Source organism: Biomphalaria glabrata, chromosome 3 (genome assembly GCF_947242115.1).
Source record: "Biomphalaria glabrata chromosome 3, xgBioGlab47.1, whole genome shotgun sequence".
Classification (NCBI taxonomy): Eukaryota; Metazoa; Mollusca; class Gastropoda; family Planorbidae; genus Biomphalaria; species Biomphalaria glabrata.
In genome coordinates this window covers 55,300,935-55,324,448 of record NC_074713.1, presented here as the reverse complement: position 1 = coordinate 55,324,448, position 23,514 = coordinate 55,300,935, and the positions used below count along the sequence as shown (strand labels likewise).

The following is a 23,514-nucleotide window of genomic DNA, read 5'->3' as shown; positions in this document are numbered from 1 at the left end:
AAATTTAGCTGATGGGCCCTTTAAACTCCTTCTCTGAATTCAAACATAATCACATTTTCTATAAATTCAAAGATGGCCATCAAGTCCTAGATCTAGATCTATCATTGCTTTGAGAAAACAATTTCATTTGGGATTACTTTTGGATCGAACTTGGATAATGTTGTAATACATTATAAAAACAAGCTACTAACTAGAGGTCTAGGTCACTCACCTCTTGTTCTAATTTCAACATTCGATCGTTAAGTTCTTGCACAAGCAGCTGCATGTTTTGTTTGGAATGATCAGAACTGAAGACCCCAGTCATCTCAGATCTACTCTTGCCTAAATTATAGAATCAGTAAGTAAATAGATATTTAAAATTTATTATGTTGTTACGAATTGTGTGTTGTGCGCTCGTCTTATCTTATCTTATAAAATACAGACGTTACTTCAAAAAAAAAGGGAAGAATCAATTCAGTGTTTTGAGAGACACTCATCGAAATTGAGAAGATATCAAAGAAGAGGCGAGAACAGAGATAGAAATCATGAAGAGGCTAAATGAAGATTGTATCTTATCTTATATAATACAGACGTTACTTCAAAAAAAGAAGATGATTACGTCCTATGCGTCATGCATTTAGTCATGCATATTAACCAATGACTTAAATTCTGCCAAGTCACTGGTTTTCCAGGCTAGCTCAGGCAACCCATTCCATGCTCTAATAGCACTAGGGAAGAAGGAGTATTTGTACAAATTTGACCTAGCATATGGGACGAGGAATGTGCCTTTATCTTTGTGTCTTTCTGGGTATTTTATTAAATTTTATTTTTGTATTTGAAGATTATGGTTCAGTGTTTTATGTATAATTGCTACTTAACTTTTGAGTCTGCTGTCCTGAAGGCTTTCTAAATTTAGTGATTTTACTAAAGGTGTTACTCTAGTCAAATGTGAATATTCGTTTGTTATGAATCTCACTGCTCAACATAATGAAGAGTGTATCAGTGAAGAGACTAAATGAAGAGTGTATCAGTGAAGAGACTAAATGGAGATTGTATCAGTGAAGAGGCTAAATGGAGATTGTATCAGTGAAGAGACTAAATGGAGATTGTATCAGTGAAGAGGCTAAATGGAGATTGTATCAGTGAAGAGACTAAATGGAGATTGTATCAGTGAAGAGACTAAATGAAGATTGTATCAGTGAAGAGACTAAATGGAGATTGTATCAGTAAAGAGACTAAATGGAGATTGTATCAGTAAAGAGACTAAATGAAGAGTGTATCAGTGAAGAGACTAAATGAAGAGTGTATCAGTGAAGAGACTAAATGAAGAGTGTATCAGTGAAGAGACTAAATGAAGATTGTATCAGTGAAGAGACTAAATGAAGATTGTATCAGTGAAGAGACTAAATGAAGAGTGTATCAGTGAAGAGGCTAAATGAAGAGTGTATCAGTGAAGAGGCTAAATGAAGATTGTATCAGTGAAGAGACTAAATGAAGAGTGTATCAGTGAAGAGGCTAAATGAAGATTGTATCAGTGAAGAGACTAAATGAAGAGTGTATCAGTAAAGAGACTAAATGAAGATTGTATCAGTGAAGTTATTTCAATAGCGATATAAAAAAAAAAGTAAAGTTCCCCTTTCAGACCTTGTGGTCTAAGGGCAGACGATGTAAAGGTCATCTGTTTCTGTGGCCTACGATTAACAAGGGTGTTATGTGGCCTGCACAACGACCAACCGCCTTTACATTTCCCCAACTAATGTCAGGTACCCATTAGAGCTGGGTGGACTCAGAGGCACCCGAAGATCGTGAAATTATAAATCCCAGTCTTCACCAGGATTCGAACCCCGGTTCGGAAGCCAAGCGCTTTACCACTCAGCCACAGCGCCTCCGATAACGATATTTGAGAGTATTAATTACTGCTTCTTCAAGCTGAAATTTTCTCTCGCTTTGCTCAACTCAGTGCTTTCTCCCCCCCCCCCCCCTCTCTTGTTTCTTCAGTCCAAAAGTTGTTTCATGCAAACGTTTTGTGAACTAAAGTTAGCAGGCATTATCATAGAAGAGCGCTCTTAGAGCATGGAAGGTGTTGCCTGAGTCAGCCAGGAAAACCAACGACTTTGCAGAATTTACGTCATTGATAAACATGCATGACTAGATTGGCCTAAGGACACGCGTAGGACGTAGCCTAATAATCATTTTTTGAAGAAACGTCTGTATTCTATAAGTAACACAATGATGTTAAGCTATCCAAGTAGGATATGGCGAAAACAGCGGCATCGTATATGCTAGCCTACATGTGTATCATAATTATCATTGTTTTTAACACGTGACTGGCACAACAACTTTTTTATTAAAAGAGTTTGACATAGGCTTTAGCTTAGAAGTTAAACAGTTTGATATTGAGAGAAACAGCTTCATACATAGTCATGGGTCAAAGCGTAAGAAAGCCTTTGGTCAATAAATGGAAGACAAATGACTGACAACTGCCGTGTGTAGTACATGTTCTTGACGTTGGATCAAGACATGACTCAGAAAGGTGTTAGTGCTATATGCAGCTCCTTTCTGGTTGAAGTTGATCACAATCTCATTGTCGTGAACTCAAAAGATGGCCGTGAAATCTGATCTTCACTTTGAAAACCTATCGTATTATTTGTATTTCCTATGAGGTTTTCGCCTTTTTTTTCCCCCCTTTAGATACACTATGAACTGACCTCTTTGAAAACACAAGGACAGCTAAAGGCTCTAAGAAAATATCATGGGCTACTTCCCCCCCCCCCCATTTTTGGCTGTGGATGCCGAGCAAGGAAAGGGGCTCTTGGGGTTTGAGTGACAACACGGGATGTGTGGCTAAGTGTCCAAAATCACTTGGCTACGGCCTGGCCACTGTGATAGACATTTAGCACAGTGACACACTTTAGCTGACGGACTTTGAACGCGCCGTCACTGTGGTGGAGTTCATTTTGATTTCGTATTATTTTAGACAGTTGACACTGGGACTAGGGCGCGATAACATCAAGGAGCGACAGAGACTCGACTGTGGCCCGTTCTGCACTAAACTTTAGCAGACTTAAGCTAAATGATCAGCCTGGACTTTCACATGTAGATGTGATGGTGTTGTGTTACAAGCACTCTTCCTCTGCACTACGCCTGCACAAGATACCCAAAAACGTCGGCAGAGTAATGGAAGTCTTACAACCATATCTATACACAACACGTCCAATACACCACCTAACAAGGGGGCTCGAGTTCGAGTCCCGACTCAAGCAGAGTTTGTAAAATGTTTGACATGTTTCGGGTTTTCCTTCAGAGTTGAAGATAATTACTTCCTAGTCCAAACCTACCGCAGGACGACGGGGGATGGGAGCGGGCAGGGTTTGAGCACGGGACCATCGATAAATCTGAACGACAGTCCAGCGCGCAAACCGCACGACCAGGCAGCCAGGCAGTTGTGTTTGCTGAGTGCCAAAGACAGTACGGAAATATTCTCCCAGATACCTCCCTCCACTTATCTTATAAAATACAGACGTTACTTCAAAAAAAGAAGATGACTACGTCCTACGCATTATGCATTCAGTCATGCATATTAACCAACGACCTAAATTCTGCCTAGTCACTGGTTTTCCTGGCTGGCTCAGGCAACCCATTCCATGCTCTAATAGCACTAGGGAAGAAGGAGCATATGTAGGGCCTACACAAATTTGTCCTAGCATATGGGACGAGGAATGTGCCTTTGTCTTTCTGAATATTTGAGATTGGGACTTATCGTAAGCTATAAGTACATAAAGAGGAACAATATAAAATCAATTTAAAACAAGTAAAGCATAAAAAAAAATACTTAAAAAAAAAAAAGCTTATACGAGGTGTAATTGTATCAATTAGTTTGGATCAGCCATGTAATTAAATCTGTAATAGATCTAGACCAACAACAATAAAGTTGTGCGATTAGTAATATATTGTTACGACTCTCCTTCTATCCAGGCTCTCTTCAAACTGCACCACACTACACAACGAACTTAAAGAACCTCACAACTCAGGGCTCCAAAGTAACAGTAGCAGTTTAATTTCAAATACATCGCAATTGGCAACAACATTAACACCGTCTTTACAAAAACCTAGTCTTGCTCCGCCTGACTTCACACACCGTGCGGGTTCTCGCCTCGTACTGGTCACATTGCGAGGCAACGTGAAGTGAAGTCTTTCTGACCCACTCGCTCTTATATAGTGTCTCTACTGGCCTACTCGAACCTTCTTGACCACTCCAGTTGATCACTTTCGCCGTGACTTGCGTGCGTAATATTTACGACATTGGGTCCTTGCCGAACTGGCGTGTACTGTCACTGGTCACGGCTGACCGCTCGTCCTGCGCTGGACTGTGGCGATTTGGGTAGGCTAAAAACACACACAGCACTACCCCCATCTGTGTCACCACCAGGGTTACAACAATATTGACCTATTGTTTCTGTTCATTGTTATCGATACACTATGATCTTGTCACTTAACTGGACCAGTTAGGTAAATGGGTGGATTTTAGCGTCATTGGTTTAAAAAAAAAAACAACTTACAAAAAAAGCTGGGGGGGGGGGGGGGGGAACAACCTGCTAGAGAGGTACTTATGACTAGAGAAGATGGTATAGTTATATCTTGTTTATTGTGGGGTGTTAATCACATGGTCAAGTAGTAGACCTCAGAAATATTGTCGAAGACAGACGTGTCTTGTATTTAAGATGAAAGTATTATTAGCTTTATTATAACTGGACCAGTTGGGAAAATGGCTGGATTTTACCGCAATTGGTTTTTAAAAGAACTTACAAAAAAAAGGTGGGGGAGGGGGGAGCAACCTGCTAGAGAGGTACTTATGACTAGAGAAGATGGTATAGTTATATATTGTTTATTACAATGTCGAGCGGCGACCTATGAAGGGAAGTAATTAGCTTATACCACCGCTTCAGTCAAGTACAATTTCTTTCCCTTGTTCGCGATACCAAAACAAAAAATAATTCATGACCAATAGTTAATTAACTAATGGATCATTCTTTAAAATTAATTCTAGTGTTGTCAGGTAAAAGAGATAATTGCGCAGAATTTCAGCTTGAGCCGAGATTGGGAGAAATAACGTGTAGAAACTTTTGACCAGACAGACAAAGTGAGTTGATATAAGCTTTGTAAAAATTGGACAGACTCTAGAAGACAGTGTGAGAATCTGTTAGAATTCTTAGAAGAGATGTAGCATAGGACAGTGTGAGAATCTGTTAGAATTCTTAGAAGAGATGTAGCATAGGACAGTGTGAGAATCTGTTAGAATTCTTAGAAGAGATGTAGCATAGGACAGTGTGAGAATCTGTTAGAATTCTTAGAAGAGATGTAGCATAGGACAGTGTGAGAATCTGTTAGAATTCTTAGAAGAGATGTAGCATAGGACAGTGTGAGAATCTGTTAGAATTCTTAGAAGAGATGTAGCATAGGACAGTGTGAGAATCTGTTAGAATTCTTAGAAGAGATGTAGCATAGGACAGTGTGAGAACGTGTGGCATATGCTCTGTGTTTAATGGACCTCATTCACCAATCGTAAACAAACATTTAGTCACGTGATCTTATTGATAAAACAACGAAAAAAAACTGTCACGTGACAACCATCATGAATTAAACATGAGATCGTAAATTATATAGAAGAGATATAGCACCACGTGGCTAAATGTTTGTTTACGGTTGGTGAATGAGGTCCATTAGTGTGCTAAGGGAATACAGCTTTGTCAGTGCTCTTGACTTGACTGTCAGATGATATTGTCAGATGATATTGCCAGACGATATTGTCAGACGATATTGTAAGGTGATATTGTAAGGTGATATTGTCAGGTGATATTGTCAGGTGATATTGTCAGGTGATATTGTAAGATGATATTGTCAGATGATATTGTCAGATGATATTGTCAGATGATATTGTAAGATGATATTGTAAGATGATATTGTCAGACGATATTGTAAGATGATATTGTCAGATGATATTGTCAGGTGATATTGTCAGATGATATTGTCAGGTGATATTGTCAGATGATATTGTCAAATGATATTGTCAGATGATATTGTCAGATGATATTGTCAGATGATATTGTAAGATGATATTGTCAAATGATATTGTCAGACGATATTGTCAGATAATATTGTCAGGTGATATTGTCAGATGATATTGTCAGATGATATTGTCAGATGATATTGTCAGATGATATTGTTAGATGATATTGTCAGATGATATTGTCAGATGCAATTGTCAGATGCTATTGTCAGATGATATTGTCAGGTGATATTGTCAGATGCTATTGTCAGATGCTATTGTCAGATGCTATTGTCAGATGCTATTGTCAGATGCTATTGTCAGATGCTATTGTCAGATGCTATTGTCAGATGATATTGTCAGATGATATTGTCAGATGATATTGTCAGGTGATATTGTCAGGTGATATTGTCAGATGATATTGTCAGACGATATTGTCAGATGATATTGTAAGATGCTATTGTCAGATGCTATTGTCAGATGATATTGTCAGATGATATTGTCAGATGCTATTGTCAGATGCTATTGTCAGATGATATTGTCAGATGCTATTTTCAGATGATATTGTCAGATGATATTGTCAGATGCTATTGTCAGATGCTATTGTCAGATGCTATTGTCAGATGATATTGTCAGATGATATTGTCAGATGATATTGTAAGGTGATATTGTCAGACGATATTGTCAGATGATATTGTAAGATGCTATTGTCAGATGATATTGTCAGATGCTATTGTCAGATGCTATTGTCAGATGATATTGTCAGATGATATTGTCAGACGATATTGTCAGATGATATTGTAAGATGCTATTGTCAGATGCTATTGTCAGATGCTATTGTCAGATGATATTGTCAGATGATATTGTCAGATGCTATTGTCAGATGATATTGTCAGATGATATTGTCAGATGCTATTGTCAGATGATATTGTCAGGTGATATTGTCAGACGATATTGTCAGACGATATTGTCAGTCGATATTGTCAGGTGATATTGTAAGGTGATATTGTCAGACGATATTGTCAGATGATATTGTAAGATGATATTGCTCGAACATTTGTATTGCAACGTTATGAACTGTATCATAAGTGCCATTAGAGCATGGAATGGGTTGCCTGAATCAGCCAGGAAAACCAACGACTTAGCTGAGCTAAAGTCATTGGTAAACATGCATGACTAGATTGACACGTTTGTAATATCCAAAATAAGATATAGTCAACTAAGAGCGAACAGTGAAATACCTTGCTACATGCACACGCGATGGTCACTGTTGCGATCGGTGTCATTTTTAGCCAAGGGCTAAATAGTGTCGAGTAGCCAATAGTGTTGTAGTTATGACTTCAGTTCAGAACATTGGGTTTCAGAAGTTCAGAGGTCAGGGCAAAGAAAGCCTCTTAGAGTGAAACTGGTTCGTTTGTTGAGCGCCAAGCAGTTGCCGTAATCTTATTATAGCTTTTATATAGCGCTACTTTCATGCTTATAGCATGCTCAGAGCCGCTTTTGGTCCAATCTCATTTGTGGACCAGTGGGGGGGGGGGGGGAGGGAACAGTGGCCAGGAAAAAGAAGAAGAGGCAGACAGAAAAAGCGATGGGAGGACAACATTAAAGAATGGACGGGCCTGCCATTGAGAGAGGTTCTAAATAAGGCAAAAATAAAGGGAGGAATGGAGAAAGACGGTCGACAAATCTTGCCTGGTGCCCCAACGGTCCAACAGACTAAGGGATAGGTAAAGGTAAAAAAGGGGGGGGGGATATCTTGTTGGTTTTCCGTGCTGCTTTTAGGCGCTCAGTAAACACAACTCTGCCCGAGTCGAGTGTCGAACCTCGAGCCCCCTTCTAGGTAGCCAAGCCAAGTTCAAGCGCACTCGGCCTCTCGACCACGCTTCTTTGTATAACAGATTGTGGCGTGTGTGGCTATCTACCAAGGGGACTGAGTTCGACACTCGACTCGAGCAGAAATGTGTTTACTGAGCGCCTATAGGCAGCACGGAAAACCTTCTCCCAGATATCCCGGTCACATCATCATTTATAGCTATTGCGAATGTATTAGGTGGGAAGCACAAAGTACATGGTATATTCACGCTCATGAAGTTTCACACGAAAAACAAAGATCCACAGTTGAATTGTTGGGTAGTTAATCAATAAAGATTATTATTATTATTATTATTAATCACATAGTCAAGTAGTAGACCTCAGAAATATTGTTGAAGACCGACGTGCCTTGTATTTAAGATGAAAGTATTATTAGCTATGTGTTTGATGAATTCATTTGGATTACACAATTATTTTATGTGAAGCTTTCTACGCTATTTCTTAATGGCTGAAGTTGCCAGTATATCATGAATTATTACTTGTGTCAAATAGAACCATGTCTGCTACGTTTGTGTTTATTCTTCGATCCACATGTTGTGGTCATATAACTCAGTAGATTTATATAGTTCGTCCATCGTGGTTCGATGATGACCACTTTGTCATCCAGGGGGCTGAGGGCTTTGCACTGGGGTTTTATGCCTCCTCATGTGGCTGGTGAGATCTATGTGAGCCCGGAATGTGTTGGGGGGGGGGATGACAAGTGACTTGCGCTGGAATTTGGATTAAAGTGAGGAGGATTCGCGCAACACGTCGACTTCACTCTCTCGCCCTAAAGCCCGTCCTTTTCCGGAAGCAAGATTTGGTCAAGACGTCCGGGGACAAGTTTGGGTGCAGTGGATGACCAGAGACTTTCTGTGTGTCTTGTCCTGCTCTTGAGTACTCCACAGCACTGTGCTGGTACTTGCCATTCTGTCCGATTAGTCTAGTTTTGTGACGTTACGCACAGGCCGCCAAGTCCAGACTTCACATGCTAGGTTTGACAGAACCTCAGTGTACTGAGTGCCATGGACACGTCAGATACCCTCTACCTGGTTTAGCCGGCCAGTCAAAGCCGTTTCCGGGGTGTGGCCGCTGCGCATGCTACAGTAGATTTACATGGGGACCTACGCAACAAAAAATTCAGCGTGAAGAGGGACATTTAATGGACCTCATTCACCAATCGTAAACAAACAACATTTAGTCACGTGATCTTATTGATAAAACAACGAAAAAAAACTGTCACGTGACAACCATCATGAATTAAACATGAGATCGTAAATTATATAGAAGAGATAGAGCACCACGTGGCTAAATGTTGTTTGTTTACGATTGGTGAATGAGGTCCATTAACACACCGTGAGCATTCTAATAGTACCAGAAGAGGTGCTAGCATAACACAAAGAACCACATTCATTCAAGTAAAGCCTTACAACCTCCCCTCCCCTATTTAGTCCACACAGGATATTGGGCCGTAGCGCGCACAGCATGCTAAAAGCAAGAGAGTTTTCGCCATATTATGGTTTCGTTATATTATAGTTTCGCTATATTAAAGTTTCATTACATAATTAGTTTCGCTGTTTAAAAGCAATTCAATTTTTAGAATACCCTGCAATACTGATGCAAATGGAAACACTGCAGTCATACATTTTTAACACATAAACGCACACACGCACACACACAGTGTGACACACACATTCTCGCTCCATACACACACGTGTACACACAAAAAAAAAATCTACTTACTGGTAATGAGAACGTAAATGCTCAAGGTCAAGGCTGAGACGGAAATGATAAAAACAAGGACGACTGGGAGGGTGAAGGCCGCGCAGCATCTCTGGCGCTCTTTTGGAGAGACTTTCTTTGCCGGGGTGCCACGTGGCGCTCCGATGTCTAACTGGGTGTATGTATGCGGCAGAGTGGCCAGCCGTGGGTCAAAGTTCAAGGTGGGATCATTAAGAGTACTCGATACTGTCCTGAAAAAGACAAAACAAGTTAGTATCCTACATCAACTGTTATTGTTTTGTTTTTTTTTAAATCGAAGTCACGTGGTTGGACTGTTGGCATCGTGGCCGGCTATTAAAACACTGATATCAAACTGAAACAAGCCAAATATTTTTTTTTTTAATTGTTTTCTATTAAAATGGGAATAAATCTTGTAGTATTAAGAGATACGTATGTAATTCACCAGCTCTTTCCCTTATGTCTTATGTAATGTAAAGTAAAGTAAAGTTCACCTTTCAGACCTTGTAGTTTATAGGGCAGACGATGTAAAGGTCATCTGTTTCTGTGGCCTACGGTTAACGAGGGTGAAATGTGGCCAGCACAACGACTAACCGCATTACAGAAGCTTTTTTTTTTTTAAGACTGAGATGCACTGCATTCTCTTAGCATTGTATTTTGTTAAAAGAATGTCTTTCACCCATAATACACTACAGTGATAATACACAGAATCTAGATCTAGGACTAGCACTATTTAAGATCTTAAAACACAAGAGCTCAGACAGCTGAAATGACGGGATGTATCTTGTTGTTAATAAGTGTGGCACACTTCACAACGCAATAAATTGTACCTCAAAATTTTGGTTAAAAATTTAGGACAGAAAAGATTAAGCTACTTACCATAGACATAAATAAATATAGACTGGCCAATTAAAGAGTTTTATGAAACGAAAATTTGTGACTTGCAATTTTGTGTACTTTATTATAAAGCATTTATGAGCAGTATAAAAGTTAAGTATTCATATCTATACACACCTATATATATATTGTAAATAATAATAATAATAATAATAATAATCTTTATTATCCGTAAGGAAATGTATCTTACAATTTGTGCATTACACCAAACAAAAAACATTATAACTATAAGAAACCAAAGTGTACATTCACACCAGACTCACTCATAATTTACATGTGACAAATTTTATACCAGATTGTTCTTATTTAATGATTTGATTGCCAGGGGAACAAAAGAGTGTTTGTGTCTGTTTGTCTTTGCTATCGGTGTCTTGTATCTCTTTTGTGATGGTAAAATCACAAAGGGTTAGGGTGATTCTTTATTTCGAGGATCTTGTTAGCTTTTTTATAGATGTTTGTCTCAAACAACTGCCCAAATGGGGTTTGTTTTTTGCCAATGATTTTGCCAGCAGCATTTAGGATTCTATTAAGTTTATTTTTATTTTTAATGCTCAGATTGCCATACCAGGTAGTGATATTGAAACTTAAAATATTGCAGATGTGAGCGTGATAAAACATAGCCAAGGCCTTTTCGCTAACATTAAACGAGGACAGTTTTCTTAGTAGTCGTAGTTTTGTTTAATCTCTAAGAATGAAGATCATGCAACTTTTCATATTTCGGAAATCCGAATACAATAGATGTACATGTTTTCAAGTTACATGAAGTTACTTCCTTTTTCCAGTCTATATTTATTTATGTCTATGCATAGACATATATATATATAGACTGGACGATAAAGAACAAATTATTATCGGAAATATTTGGGAAAAGATCAGTTTGTAGATCCACATCACAAACCTATATATATTTGCCTATGTCTATGATTATAAAACAAAGACAAAATATTGGGAATATGGCAGTTTTGCACTTTTCAAAACAAAAGATCAAAGGTATATATTGGCTGAAATGTTAGTCCTAGAATTTATAGCTCAATCGCCGCCATTTTTTTTTTCACATAGATATAGTACATAAAACATATTGACTCCCCCCAAATAAAAATAACTTCCAGTCTATATTTATTTATGTCTATGTGTCTATGCTACTTACTCAGCAATAGAAGAATTGAGTATAGGTTCGTTGTCATCGTTATCGAGAGTATCTCGTCTGAAGGCATTTACTTCCGGTAATGGACGAGTTGTCGTTGCTCGCAAACAAGAACCATTACTCGAAATAGAATTGCTTGTAATCCTATTGAGGAAAAATGTTTTAAAAGAAAAAAAAAATGAAATGCAATTATATAATTAAATTAACTGTTTATGTCCACTAACATTTGTCAATTATAATAATGTGACATCTCTAAAGTAAAAGTTTCCCTTTCAGACCTTATGAAGGTCATCTGTTTCTAAGGCCCACGGTTAACGAGGGTATCATGTGGCCAGCACAACGACCAACCACCTCTACTTTTCCACAACTAATGTCAGGTAACCATTAGATTTGGGTGGACTCAGAGGCGTCCCAAAGTTCCCGAAATGAAAAAAATGATAGTCTTCACCATGATTCGAACCCCCTACCCCCAGTTCAGAAGCCAAGCGCTTTACCACTCGGCCACCGCGCCTCCATCTCTATTCTTGGTGAATAAAATGAAATGAAACATGATTGTCAAGTACTAACCCTTTCTTGCCTTCACTGGGCGGCTGTTTTTTGCTGTAGGTGTCTATGTCCTCGTAGTGTTGTTCCTGGTGGGTCGACAGTCGGGGGTTGGTTATAGAGCGTGGGGATTCCGAAGGTATGTTACTGATGGTCGTGCTGGTCGAGCCTCGTTCTGTGGTGCAGTCTACACCTGCAAGGAAGGAACTTTCAGTCTTAGATTCTACGACCTATCCACAAAATAATCTCCTCTTCCATTGGTCTTTATCAATGTCACGTGAGCAAAATTAGGAATTAAAAATAGCAATGTTTTAAAAAAAGATTCAATTACCTGAGTCAAACCGTGTAAATGGTGTCCTTGAACGTTGACCTCTAATTTGATTACTATCATCTGAACCGGTGGCTGTTTCATCAGTGGAGAAGCGAAAAAAAGATCCCGAGTAGTGCGGAGATTCGGTTGGGGTCAGATAGTTCGTGGGGTCGTTTTGATAATCCTCACTGTGTCCGTTAGCACAGGCAGCGCCCCCCTGGCAACTCTCCTGACCATTCGCGCGTTGATTGGTCCACAAAGTTTGAGGTTTGATCAAGCTCGCGCCACGGTAACGCTTCTCTTGGTCGTCTGCTAACAATTCCGAGTCGGTAAGTTGAACGTCTTTCTGCTTGGTGAAAACCCGAGGCTTCTTTGTGGGCATAGGTGGAATAGCACAGGGGCGTACTCCGTTGCCAGTGACGTGGCCTGCTGTATTGTTGGCCTCTAGGTATCCAACTGCATCCACTTCATCAAGGCTGTCCTGTTTTGGGTGGTCAGTGTCCATCATCAGAGGTACACGGCAATTTTCTTGGAAACTAGGTATAGAGCACTCTGACCCAGCGTCACTGTAACAAAAAGAAAAAAAATGTTACACACTTTCTTCAAGAAAAAAAAAAGCAAAATAAAAAAGAAATACTTAAAACAAACAACCAAAGCTTATAAAACGGAAAAACCTCACAATCTATCAACACTGCAAGATTTATCTCCCTTTTACTATATAAAACAACATTAATCAATAGCCACTAATTACTTAAATCATTTGTTTATTATTTGATTGATTCATGCATTGTCTTCGACAATGAATAATTGTGCGAAGTTTCAACTTGATCCGAGTCTATGGTAGAGATAAAATGTCTTTGATTCCACACAGAAGGGGGATAATTCGAGGTATTCGATCTGAATCTTATTTTCTGGACCAACTATATGAATTGTGTACCCGAAGCTAATCAAAGTTTCAAAATTACGGAATAATATCCCTTACTGTCCAAAAGTATAGAACATATATGGATTACCAAAAAAAACAACTTTACTACTGCTATTAAAATTTTCATTATAGATCTATATTTTCATGGAAATAAAATGCTATTTAAACAGCGGCCTCTGGTAGTCTCTTGCGCCTTCTGGTAGCCTCAAGAACTGTCATGTTATCGGAAAAGCTTAGTTGTCTACAATAAAATCAACAACACTAACAGAAAAAATACAATTTACAACACGGGTCCAGTGGTCAAGCTGGTAACTCAGGAGCAAGTGGCAACTAAACACGGTCTACACTCCTATAATCAAAATTACTTAAGGCTATGTGGGACACTTGACACCCTTTTTTTTTTTATTTGTTAATCAAATTACTCCAAACTTTAAATGTATACTCCCTATGAATAGCCATAAAAAAAATGTGGTTAAAAATGTTTTTCTTATAATGGTTGTCATGGCAACGGCCGCCATATTGGATTATTGTTTATCGTTTTTTAAATCGCTAAGGCTTTAAAACTATTTAAGCAGCTATTGCCAAACAAAAAATACACAATGTGTAGACCAATCATTCCAGAACATTTTCTTTGAAATTAGTTTTTAAATATAGTAAAAACTTTTTTTTTTAATATTTTTTTTTCTAACCTTGCTAAAGCTTTTCATTTTTAAAATATTTTATTGCAATTAAGACAAAATATTAATTGGAACTTTGAAAATGTAAGCAAGAAGTTGTTGTACGTGGTATAAGTAATAAGGCATGACAAGTTTGATTGAATTCTATACAGAACTAGTGAAGGACTAGTAAAAAATAGGAATAAAAATAGTATTTGGAGAAAATCGATAAAAACGAAACAAAATTGTAAAAAGAGACAGCTGTATATACCTTACAAAAAAAATATATATATTAAAAAATAAGTAATTATTTGCCAATCATGAAAATGATATTTTTATGTCCAGAATTGGTTATTTCCCCTTTATTAGACGTAATAATTAACCTCATCCCCCAATCGTAAACAAACAACATTTAGCCAAGTCATAATATTGACAAAACAATGAAAAATACGTATCACGCGACAGCCTTTATGGATTACATAATTTGTATAGAAGATATATAGAATCACGTGGCTAAATGTTGTTTGTTTACGATTGGTGAATGAAGTCCATTAAAATGGTGAATTGAAAGTACACAAGAAAACAGTTCACCTGACTTGTGTCGTCAATGTAAAGTGTGCACACAAAAAAGTGACGTAATAAAAATGAAAACCAACAGACCAAATTTAAATCAACAAATCAATCCATCGAAATACTGTCTCATCATCAGTGTAAATTATAAATCAAAGTTCTCTACTAACAAAGACAACATTTTATAACTTGTTCATTTCATTGCGACGGGAGACTTATATAGTTTAGGGCGCTAGGTTTTTTTGTAAAGCATCAGCTTGATTTATATAGATGAAGTCGCCTGCACAATACGATTGTCGTGAGCAAGAATGGATGATAAATATGGAAACGGGAAAATCCGGTAATACTAAATCTAGTGGCCACTATGATCATTGAGATATCTTAAGAATCTTAAGATACGGGTAATTTTTTTTGACCGAACGATCAAGGGCAACTATTTCCGGTATCTTACTAAATGAGATGAAAAGAAAAGATTCAATTTAAATTTGTCCACATTAAAAAGGAGAAAGCTATTTCATTAATATTATTAGATAAGAGAAGAGAAGAGAAAAGATAATTTGTATTGGTCCAAACAAATGGAGATTCCGTTTCACTACGGTTGACCACCTCAGCGTAACTACTGTAACAATACTATAACAATAACTATTACGTTGCATTGGAACAGTCCTTCAATGGACCTCATTCACCAATCGTAAACAAACAACATTTAGCACGTGGTGCTCTATCTCTTCTATATAATTTACGATCTAATGTTTAATTCATGATGGTTGTCACGTGACAGTTTTTTTTCGTTGTTTTATCAATAAGATCACGTGACTAAATGTTTGTTTACGATTGGTGAATGAGGTCCATTGGAGTGTCACTTCTATGAAGGCCCCTACCCCTCCAACTCTCCTTCTTTACCAATTGGGTCTAGTGAACTCTAGTGTTATTAACGGATGTCTGAAATTATTTTTTTCTGAAATAAAATTGCTCGCATTTCAACATGCCCCTTTTTGGCCAGTGTACTCTAGTATACGTTACGTTTAACTGGAACGGACCGCGCTAAATCACCCTCACAAACACACTTCTGGCATTTCTTCTCTATATTTAATCAATTAGACAATACATTCTTGATATCTAAAAGGAGATTTTATTTTTAGGTTAGGTATATGTGACTTCCATAGACATAAATAAATATAGACTGGCCGATTAAAGAGTTTTATGAAACGAAAATTTGTGAATTGCAATTTTGTGTACTTTATTATACAGCATTTATGAGCAGTATAAAAGTTAAGTATTCATATCTATTTCAGCCACACACCTATATATATTGTAAATAAGGAGGCAGTGTAGTTATTTAATCTCTAAGAATGAAGATCATGTAATTTTTCATTATTCGGAAATCCGACTACAATAGATGTACATGTTTTCAAGTTACATGAAGTTACTTCCTTCGGCCAGTCTATATTTATGTATGTCTATGGTCACTTCTCTCAACTTCTCTCCCTTGGTTAGGCCAACTCAGAAAATATTAAGAAACTGAAACAGACACAAAATAGAGCAGTGAGATTCATAACAAACGAATATTCACATTTGACTAGAGTAACACCTTTGGTAAAATCACTAAATTTAGAAAGCCTTCAGGACAGAAGACTCAAAAGTAAAGTAGAAATTATGCATAAAACACTGAACCATAATCTTCAAATACAAAAATAAAATTTAATAAAATACTCAGAAAGACTCAAAGATAAAGGCAAATCTTTCATTCCTCATATGCTAGGACAAATTTGTACAAATGCTCTTTCTTCCCTAGTGCTATTAAAGCATGGAATGGGTTGCCTGAGCTAGCCAGGAAAATCAGTGACTTGGCAGAATTTAAGTCTTTGGTTAATATGCATGACGCGTAGGACGTAATCATCTTTTTTTTTTTGAAGTAACGTCTGTATCATATAAGATAAGATATTGAAAGTGAATCAAGATCTAACCAATCGTATCGCTTCATTCTTACAGTGGATAGATCCACATGGAGAGAGAGAGAGCATAAAGGAAGGGTCTCGGATTGCAGATGTCATACACAACAGCAGCAGAAAGAAGGGTGAAAATGCAACGGTGCCTGGTGATTACATATGACCAACCTGCGACTGAAACTGTGTATCAAGGATTGGCCTCTTTAGTCACACAAGAAGTTGCAAAGGGAAAAGATCGTCTCTCGAGACGTAAAATGCCACAGAATGTTAGACTTAGATACGGCCTAATCTACTCAAGTCTACTGATATGGTATAGTTATATATAAATATTGATCTAAAGGCATTAGGATAGCCAACTCGAGAAAAAAACAACACTTTTATCTACACCCTTTCCTGTCCCAAAAAGTGAATAGATCGTGTGTCTGCCTGATTCTAGCTAACTGGTCAGTGTATCTTATCTTATATAATACAGACGTTACTTCAAAAAAGAAGATGATTACGTCCTACGCGTCATGCATTTGTCAGTGTATCTTATCTTATTTTATCTTATATAATACAGACGTTACTTCAAAAAAAGAAGATGATTACGTCCTACGCGTCATGCATTTAGTCATGCATGTGTAAGGCTAGTCTAGGCTACGTGTAGTCGGTCATAACAAGACAACCAAAAGATAATGTTCGTTATGTGTTGAGTGGTCAGACGAGAAAATACACACTTCCATGGTTAGTCAAGCATGTATTTTTCCCTTACAAAATCCAGATCTAGCTGCACAGACCTACATCTATTTCTCTTACGAGATAGTAAAAAAAAAACCTATGCTATATGGTTTTCTGTTATACAGTAAGTCAATAGATTAAATGAATAGGTTTGTGTGACGTCACATAGAAACACGTGAAAATCTGACCATTTTGGGTGCGCAGAAAAACTACGTCAGAAAAACATTAATTACTAAGTTATTATGGAAAAGAAAAGAAAAATATATTCATTTTCTGTAAATCAAAACACATATTATATTAAAAATTGTCAAAACCATTGGAGTTTCCATTTTAAAAACAGAAGTGTGAAAATAAAAGTTGAGCTCGCTCTGTTTTAGTTACTTTCTCTTTTTTGTTCCCTCTCTTTTTTGTCTCAGTAAAACTTTTTTTTAGAAAAGAGTAGTATTTTCTAAGAAGTTAAAAAAAAAACAACCCAGAAATATTCAAAATCGATGATCGACGAAAGAACTTAAATCTAGTGAGAAAATACCCAGCATCGGTTGCATAGAACACCAGGATATCCTCAAAGTTTTTGTTCAGTAAACTAACATTAAATTTGGGAAACCATTTTATGATGATGTTACTGTATCCTGTATTGCAAACATTTACCCATTGTATTCAAAAGGCTCTTAAAGTCATTGAGTTCTTGAAGCATCTATACCATCCTCAACAAGGCGCATGCGCTGGCTTGGTCATGTCCGCCGGATGATAGACAATCGTAACTCGAAAGCCAGTCTGTACGGACAACTCGCGACTGGCACAGGAAAAAAAACCGTCGACCCCCCCATCTCCGATAGATGTCATAAAACGGGACCCTCCCAAAGCAGTGGGCATTGCTGTTGACCACATGGCCGTTGAGAGAGATGGTGACCCAAGAAAGCGAAAAAGTATCGGCCTCAGCTCTGGGACAAAAACGTGCCAAAGGCCGGCTCCTCTTCGGCCATAGCGAGGGCCACCATAACCTGCAATACGTGTGGACGGGAGTGTCTCTCCAGAATAAGGCTCCACAGCCACACGGAACAGCGATGAGCCAGAGTCGTTCTGTCAAGAACGTAAAACATTGGAACATAAGATACAGGAACATAAAACAGAGGAACATAAAACATAAGAATATACAACATAGGAACATAAGACATAGAAACATAAGACATAGGAACATAAGACATAGGAACATAAGACATAGGAACATAAGACATAGGAACATAAAACATAGGAACATAAAACATAGGAACATAAGACATAGGAACATAAGACATAGGAACATAAGACATAGGAACATAAAACATAGGAACATAAGACATAGGAACATAAAACATAGGAACATAAGACATAGGAACATAAGACATAGGAACATAAGACATAGGAACATAAGACATAGGAACATAAGGCATATGAACATAAGACATAGGAACATAAGACATAGGAACATAAGACATAGGAACATAAGACATAGGAACATAAGACATAGGACATAAGACATAGGGACATAAGACATAGGAACATAAGACATAGGAACAGAAAACATAGGAACATAAGACATAAGAACATAAGACATAGGAACATAAGACATTGGAACATAAGACATAGGAACATAAGACATAGGACATAAGACATAGGGACATAAGACATAGGAACATAAGACATAGGAACATAAGACATAGGAACATAAGACATAGGCACATAAGACATAGGAACATAAGACATAAGAACATAAGACATAGGAACAGAAAACATAGGAACATAAGACATAGGAACATAAGACATAGGAACATAAGACATAGGGACATAAGACATAGGAACATAAGACATAGGGACATAAGACATAGGGACATAAGACATAGGAACATAAGACATAAGAACATAAGACATAGGAACATAAGACATAGGAACATAAGACATAGGAACATAAGACATAGGAACATAAGACATAGGGACATAAGACATAGGGACATAAGACATAGGAACATAAGACATAACAACATAAAACATAACAACACAAAACATAACAACATAAAACATAAGAACATAAAACATAACAACATAAAACATAACAACATAAAACATAACAACATAAAACATAAGAACATAAACATAACAACATAAAACATAACAACATAAAACATAACAACATAAAACATAAAACATAACAACATAAAACATAACAACACAAAACAAGTAACAAAAAAAAGTTTTCTATAAAGACAATTTCTCCTTTATGAAGCAGACGACAACTAGACAGTCAGTATAGAGACGCACCCACTTATTAAACTTTGAGAGTGACTTTTTGTGACGTTACAGATTATTCTGCATTAAACTTTATTCAAGTATCTAACTTACTCCCTACATCTTGTTAATGTGTAGGTCTTGTTCATAAGTAGCTCTAAACGCATCTAATACACCCGTACAAGAAACGCAAACATCTTCTGAGTAATCTGTCCAAGTCAGCCAGCTATCATACAACTGCAAGATCAAGGCCTCTCACGTGACTATTAGTAAGAGCGACTATTTTGCTCTAAATAACTAAATGAATGATAGATTTGAAAAAAAAATTAACCCCGCCCCGATCCCCCCCTCCTACAAAAAATTCTGGTTAAACATCTATTACCATAGCCAAAGACATCACAAAATGAAAATGGAGCTGGATAGGACACACCCTGCGAAAACCAGCTACCAATGTTGCAAGGCAGGCGCTTGACTGGAACCCACAAGGAAAGAGGAAAGTGGGCAGACCCAAGCAAACCTGGAAGAGGTCAGTCGTCAGTGAAGCTGAGGGTACTGGAATGACATGGGAGCAGATGAAGAAAGCTGCTCAGAACCGAGTTCGGTGGAGAGGTGTGGTTGCGGCCCTATGCTCCACTGGGAGTGCACAGGATTAAGAATCTATTATACATTCTAATGAGAGGCATATAGATATATATATTTATAGCTTTTCTATAGCGCTACTTTCATGCTTATAGCAAGCTCAGAGCGCTTTGGTCCAATCTCATTTGTGGACCAGTGTGGGGGAGGGGGGTATCTAGGAGTTGGTTTTCCGTGCTGCCTTTAGGCGCTCAGTAAACACAACTCTGCCCGAGACGATGGGCTAAATGTTTCTGTAGGTCTATTTCTTTATTAACCTCTTTAATGAAGATATGCGGTAATGTATACTATTACCAACTAACAGAAATTAGAATCAAGGGAAAAACAACAACACACAAACACTCACACAACTCTGAAAAACAAGACAATTAGAGAGAGAGATGTCGATGTTGATACAAATGTTGATGTCGATGTTGATGCAAATGTTGAGGCAGATATTGAAGTTAATGCTGATCTTATCTTATCTTATATAACACAGACGTTACTTCAAAAAAGCAGATGATTACATCCTACGCGTCATGCATTTAGTCATGCATATTAACCACTGACTTAAATTCAGCCAAGTCACTGGTTTTCCTGGCTAGCTCAGGCAACCCATTCCATGCTCTAATAGCACTAGGGAAGAAGGAGCTCTTGTACAAATTTGTCCTAGCATATGGGACGAGGGATGTGCCTTTATTTTTGTGTCTTTCTGAGTATTTTATAAGATTTTGTTTTTGTATTTGAAGATTATGGTTCAGTGTTTTATGTATTGCTACTTTACTTTTCAGTCTTCTGTCCTGAAGGCTTTCTAAATTTAGTGATTTTACTAAAGGTGTTATTCTAGTCAAATGTGAATATTCGTTTGTTATGAGTCTCACTGCTCTATTTTGTCTGTTCCAGTTTCTTAATGTTTTCTTGAGTTGAGGGGGTCCCCAAACGGAGGATGCATATTCTATTATTGGCCTAACCAAGGTTAAATAACATTTTAGTTTTATGTTCTTATTTGATTTATAGAAATTTCTTTTAACAAACCCTAATGCTTTGTTTGATTTTTTTGTAGTTTCATCAACATGTGGATTCCATGAGACAGTTTTTCATTTATTATTATTATGATGTCGACGTAGGCTAGTGTGGTCAATAAACTAATGCAGAAAGACCCCACAAAATTAAGAGATGTCATGTAGCACTATTAAAGAGAACGTTTTTCATTGGCTACATGTGGCTACCAGCAAGCAACAATTTGTTGTGAAGAAAAAAAACAACAACCTTTCAATTAGTGAAGCTGTGAATAATAAGAAAATAATTTATAAAAAGAAAAAAAAGCCCACAAAAACAAAGCTTATCCAAAAAGGAATGACCTCATAATCACAGCAATACTTTTCAAATACTGCATGAATAAGCTCCCTTTTTATATAAATACAATTAATTAATTGCCTCTAATTGATTAAATATTTTTTTACTGATTCATGTATGATCATCGACTATGAATAATTATGCAAAAAATTTTAACTTGATCCGAGGATGGGGGCTGGAGAAATAACATCCAACGTGTTAAAAAAAATGTGTACCAAAACAAAAACAGTGGAAAAGACTGTCTTCCAGTGGGCTACCAGTAGGTTACCCAGTTTGTTTAGATCTAGATCTTTGGTCTACTTTTGAGTGTGCATCTGTCAGCTGTCTTCACCAGACGTCAAGCTGAAACTAAACCATTCCCTGCAATACTAACCCTAACCCTAACACTGTAAATTATTAATTTAAACCCTTATATTTACACTTTCCAAAACAATATTGAATATAAGAGATTACCAGCAGCCTAGCAAGGTGGGGAGGCCCATGATCAGGTGTACGTTAGGCCCCGTCTGGCAAGTTGAGTAAATAAAGCCAAAATGAGTCACAGTGTATCTAAGTACACTTCTAAGAACACGACGCATGAGTCAGACAATACTTAGACTAAGACTGATTGATCCTTGTTGAAAAATGGTTGTGATTGCAATGACTCTTTTTTTTTAATATTTACTCTTTTTACCAGACAGACAGACAGACAGACAAAATGAGTTGATATAAACAAAAAAGTAAAGCCCCCCTCTCAGACCTTGTGGTCTATAGGGCAGATGATGTAAAGGACATCTGATTCTGTGGCCTACGGTTTACGAGGGTGTTATACTTTCCCCAACTAATGTCAGGTACCCATTAGAGCTGGGTGGACTCAGAGGCGCACAAGGATCCCGAAATTAAAAATCCCAGTCTTCACCACGATTCGAACCCCGGGACCCCCCCCCCCCCCCCCGGTTCGGAAGCCAAGCGCTTTACCACTCAGCCACAGCGATTTATAGTGTATATTATACTTCTACTCTATGAGTTAAAACAGTGAAAACAATTGTGTAACTAACAAGCGGTAATGAAGGAGAATTGATATAAAGTTCAACTGTCATGCATTGAGATGTTAAAAATGGAGCTCATTTCTCTGTTCTTTAGTTGGTAACAGATAGTCTCACTCTTGCGTCCTTGATATTGTTTAGTTTATCTGAAAATCTCCACTACAGTCCTATAAAGTAATAAGTCAGGAAAGCATTAAGAAACTGGAACAGACACAAAATAGAGCAGAGAAATTATTAACAAGCGAATATTCACATTTGACTAGAGAAACACCTTTAGTAAAAATCAGTAAATTTAAAAAGCCTTCAGGAGAGAAGACTTAAAAGCAAAGTAGAAATTATACATAAAACACTGAACTATAATCTTCAAAAACAAAACCTAATAAAATGCTCAGAAAGACACAAAGATAAAGGCACATTCCTCGTTCCATATGCTAGGACATATATGTACTAGTGGCAGAGTTTAAGCCATTGGTTAACATGCATGACTAGATGCATGACGCGTAGGACGTAATCATCTTCTTTTTTGAAGTAACGTCTGTATTTTATAAGATAAGATAAGGAATTTTAGTATCTTTCTTTTCTAGCCTTGCAATGCGACGATTGACATAATAATGTGGTGGTTGTCTTCTAAGATGTTTACGATTTTGCTGAGACACCGTTGTTAAAAAAGTAAATTATTGTAGGGTTGAGCTTTTATTAGTGGCGCAGTAGTCTAAATGACACGTTACCCTGCCAACAGGTGTTAGCATAAGTTGACAGATTTTGACATGAAGAACTGCAATGTAGAACTGTAACACAGCATTACATCCATTATTGTTGAGGCTGTTACATAAACAGGAATCTAAATTTTCCTGCATGAGGGTATACCACTACCGAACTTCATTTTACTGTCAATTTAAAAGATTAATTTATGTATCTCAACTAGTAAA

The 23,514-nt window shown here is 37.4% G+C and overlaps 1 protein-coding gene across 4 annotated transcripts in view; it reads right to left on the bottom strand.

Moving 5' to 3' along the window:
- Positions 1-23,514, bottom strand: part of LOC106058048 (uncharacterized) — a 58,362-nt gene that overhangs the window by 9,178 nt on the left and 25,670 nt on the right. For 3 of the 4 annotated variants that reach the window (XM_056022736.1, XM_056022738.1, XM_056022737.1), the window contains exons 2-6: positions 12,532-13,076; positions 12,225-12,393; positions 11,661-11,801; positions 9,620-9,849; positions 212-321 (exon numbers count right to left, since the gene is read on the bottom strand). In XM_056022736.1, the coding sequence (XP_055878711.1) occupies positions 212-321; positions 9,620-9,849; positions 11,661-11,801; positions 12,225-12,393; positions 12,532-13,076 (1,195 nt within the window). Of the gene's footprint in view, positions 1-211; positions 322-9,619; positions 9,850-11,660; positions 11,802-12,224; positions 12,394-12,531; positions 13,077-14,751; positions 14,864-23,514 lie in introns of those variants that run through there. The other variant, XM_056022739.1, reaches the window with a different exon arrangement.